The sequence below is a fragment of the Triticum dicoccoides genome, chromosome 6A, assembly GCF_002162155.2.
Source record: "Triticum dicoccoides isolate Atlit2015 ecotype Zavitan chromosome 6A, WEW_v2.0, whole genome shotgun sequence".
Lineage (NCBI taxonomy): Eukaryota > Viridiplantae > Streptophyta > Magnoliopsida > Poales > Poaceae > Triticum > Triticum dicoccoides.
Genome location: NC_041390.1, coordinates 589,209,385 through 589,212,921, shown reverse-complemented (window position 1 = coordinate 589,212,921; position 3,537 = coordinate 589,209,385). Strand labels below are relative to the sequence as shown.

Sequence of the window (3,537 nt, the reverse complement as noted above, 5' to 3'; positions counted from 1 at the left end):
AAAATAAGTTGCACAAAGTCGTGTGCAATTTAATATATAGAAATGCACACCCCTTTTTAGAATTTAAAAAATGTGTAACCACCCAGCATCATTGGATAAAGCCTTGCTGCAGATCTTTGGAACCAAAACGCACATATTTTGAATTATGTAACCACCAACTAGTTACCAGAAATTGTTTTTCAGATATTAGAATTTCTGGCCAAAGGCAAAAAAATACATGCACAGGGGGCAGGGAAACGTGCATGGGGAGGTGCTGACAACATGCTAGAGGCTAACGATCCGGGAGAGGACAAGCACAAAGTGCACATGAACCATGTTTGAACTTCTGAAAAACTACATATCAAAAGCTAGTAGTGTATAGTCTAACAGACATGGGCGTTCAACAATTTCCTCGGAGGCATTTTGATCTTCTTGCGCTGGTCAGTACCCAGCCAAAAGAAGTTAAACTCTTCCACCAATCATCAAAAGGGCATACAAACATTCATAAAAGAAGAGTAAAAACATCACTGAATCAGATTTGATAGCTAAAATTGCAAGGATAGAACGCAAAAAGTGGGCAAAACACAGCATCAGGTTCGAACTACATATAACATCATATAATGTGCGACCCACACATTCAAGATAACATGAAGACTACAGTTCTTCACAGGGAAACAGCAGTTCAACTTGCTATCCCAGCCTGAATCCATCTTACATGACTCGAAATGAAACCTAAGGGACAAGCGAAACCCTCCAGACTTCAAAATAACCTGCATTCGATGGGACATATAACATTAATAGTGGATCACACAGAAGGCTCTGAATCAAGATTTATATGAAGAATTTCGAAACATAATTATGCACAAAGTAAGATACTGGGGAAACAGATTATCATCAAACTAAAGTTCTCGAGCATGTACGAGAAACACACCCAGAAATTACTCATCCCTACCATCATTCTGTCCCTCTCTCTTATTCAGTGCAAGTAAAAAATGATTAATTATGCACAAAATAAGATACTGCAGCAACAGAATATCATCAAACTAAAATTCCCGAGCATGTGCGAGAAACACAACCAGAAATTACTCATCCCTACCATCATTCTTTCCCTCTCTCTTATTCAGTGCAAGTAAAAAATGACGTATCAATAGTGCTTGCAAATGCCTAAAGGCTAACTAATGCAGCTATTTTTTATGCAAGTTCCAAGCGACTAATCCTCAGTTGATCAAGGTGAAGTCACATGTCAAGCAAGATGCTGCAAGAGCAAAAATATCTGTGCATGATGCACAAATTTACATATGGGACCAAATTCAGTATACACAAGCAGTGCCCATTTTCCCACTTCACTATGCAATTTGCTCAAGAGAAGAATGCCAGCACATATTACATACTGCAAGTGTGTGATAAGATTTTTACTGACGGACGGACCAAACTAAATACACATGGATGAATCATGAATAGCTGACAATTCGATTTAGAAAATTGTGCATCAGGCAACAACACATTCGAGATAGTAAACAAATAACCAGCAACGGATCGATTCTAACCTTTTAGATGCTGCTCGGGTACATGAAGATCCTGACCTTTTTCCCCTGAGCAAAGCAAACACCACAGCATCGTCAGCATGCGACACAAGACAGTACATCAAAGAGCAGCAGGCATGGCACCGGAACAGACAGCCGGAGAAGTTGGACCGAGCAACTCACCATGGCCTCGGCGGGCAGGTTGGAGGTGAACTTGGCGCGGACGACGCCAGTGTTGCCGTGGGGGCGGGAGACCTTGCCCCAGATGCAGCGGTAGTGGGTGCCGTTGCTCTTGGTCTTGGCCTTGTAGACGTAGGCCATCCTCTTGCCGCCGTACCAGGCCACGTCCTCCCTGGTGTTCACCCCCTCGATCTGCACCAGCGACGCTGTCTCGTACTGGTTCGACTTGGACCTGCACGCGCCCGACCAAACCCCACGGATTCAGTCAGAGACCCACGCGAGGGAGAACCGCAGAAGGAGCGAAGCTGCTCACCTCTTGTATCCGAGGATGGTGCCGCGGACGTAGAGCCTCACGCGCTGGCCGGTGCGTCCCTTCACCATCTTGCTGCTGCGGCGGCGCCGGGGAGGGGGGCTGGGGGTTCGGGGTGAGCTGCGCAACCAGGAAGGGGAGAGAAAACCCTAGCGGGCGGCGCTCCTGGTGGGTTATGTATCCCTCTGTGTGGAAGTGGATGGTGGGGATTTGCTGGTGAGGGTTTGTATGGACGGCCGTGATTCGCTTTTGGGGGAGAATGCGCAGCTGAGGCGGGCGGGGCCTGTTATCGTACGTGGGTCGCTTCTCTTTTGCAGGCCTAAGGAGGGTTAGCTAGTTTGGATGGGCTGACGGAAGGCCGGGTCAGGGCGTAAGCAGGCCGCGGAAATGAATTTACGCGGCAAGTAAAATTGGCAACATGCCCTTATAAAAATGTAAAATTGGTTACTAATAAGTTTAAAAAAATGTACTCTCTCCGTTCACTTTTATAAGTCATTTCAGACAACTGAAAATAGGTTGCTTTGCATGTTGTCTGAAATGTCTTCAAGGACTTATAAAAGTGAACAAAGGGAGTAAATTGGTTTCTTATTTACAGGTTACATTTACCCTTTTTATAATTAACTTCACACAGAAAGGCACTACTCTCTCCGTCCCAAAATAACCTCCGCCCAAAATAAGTGTTGCAGATTTAGTATAAAGTAAGGAATGAAGGGAGTATTTTCAAAACTGGACACCGCTCGCTTTGTGCGTGCACTGCCCCTAAGTATGGAATGGATGTGCCTGGATTCTAGATTCTCGCGGTGATACAATTGATTTTTTGTGATATCGATATGCCTAAAACATATTATTCTTATTGGTCCGATAAAGTATTTATGTGTAGTGCGTGCATGGAATTGTTGGATGCTGCTAAAGGAGTTAATGATGCACTTTTTGTGTGCTCAGGAAGAGGTAGAATATTACATTATTATTTTATCTCCCGATAGGGATTTCAATGTAAAAGCATGTGTGCTTGACTTGCTATGGCCCATGTTATTGCAGAGTAACAACCCTTCACACTTTAAGCCATTTTATCTTTAAGATCAAATATATTTATGTGAAGTTAGTGGATTACACCATATAGTAGCCAAAAAAATTCCAAGCTCTTGTGCATTATTTTGGCATGCGGAAATCATAGAAATCTCAGTTGAATCAAATTTCAGAAATCACATAATCTCATAAGTGATCATCTAAATTGATGTTCATTCCTCAAAAAAGCAATGCCTATTTTTGTTTGCCTCATGGCCCAGTTCTGTAGGTTATAAATTTTGATAATGGATAATTTTTTTATTCCTAGCTCAAATTAATGCTTATTGGTGCTCTTACACTCATTGAACATTTTTTTAGTTTGCATGCATGGTTTGTCCGCATTGGGTGGTGAATTTGGTGGTATGTGCTTGGCAACTTGTTGCGTGCATGGAGGAGTTTGTCGATTTGTCTGCTAACGCTGGTTTTGTGAACTAGCTCGTGCCATTTTGTTGGAGCTCTTGCTTTCATGCATTTCCCTTT

At 43.3% G+C, this 3,537-nt stretch overlaps 1 protein-coding gene across 1 annotated transcript; it reads right to left on the bottom strand.

Annotated features, from left to right (window-relative positions):
• Positions 1 to 484: 484 nt before the first annotated feature.
• LOC119318196 (60S ribosomal protein L35a-1-like) lies at positions 485 to 2,154 on the bottom strand. The gene is made up of 4 exons (XM_037592710.1): positions 1,996 to 2,154; positions 1,686 to 1,914; positions 1,527 to 1,571; positions 485 to 749 (listed from the first exon to the last, which is right to left on the bottom strand). The coding sequence occupies exons 1-3, from the start codon at positions 2,061 to 2,063 to the stop codon at positions 1,530 to 1,532; spliced, it is 339 nt and encodes a 112-aa protein (XP_037448607.1). The 5' UTR covers positions 2,064 to 2,154; the 3' UTR covers positions 485 to 749; positions 1,527 to 1,529.
• Positions 2,155 to 3,537: the final 1,383 nt, after the last annotated feature.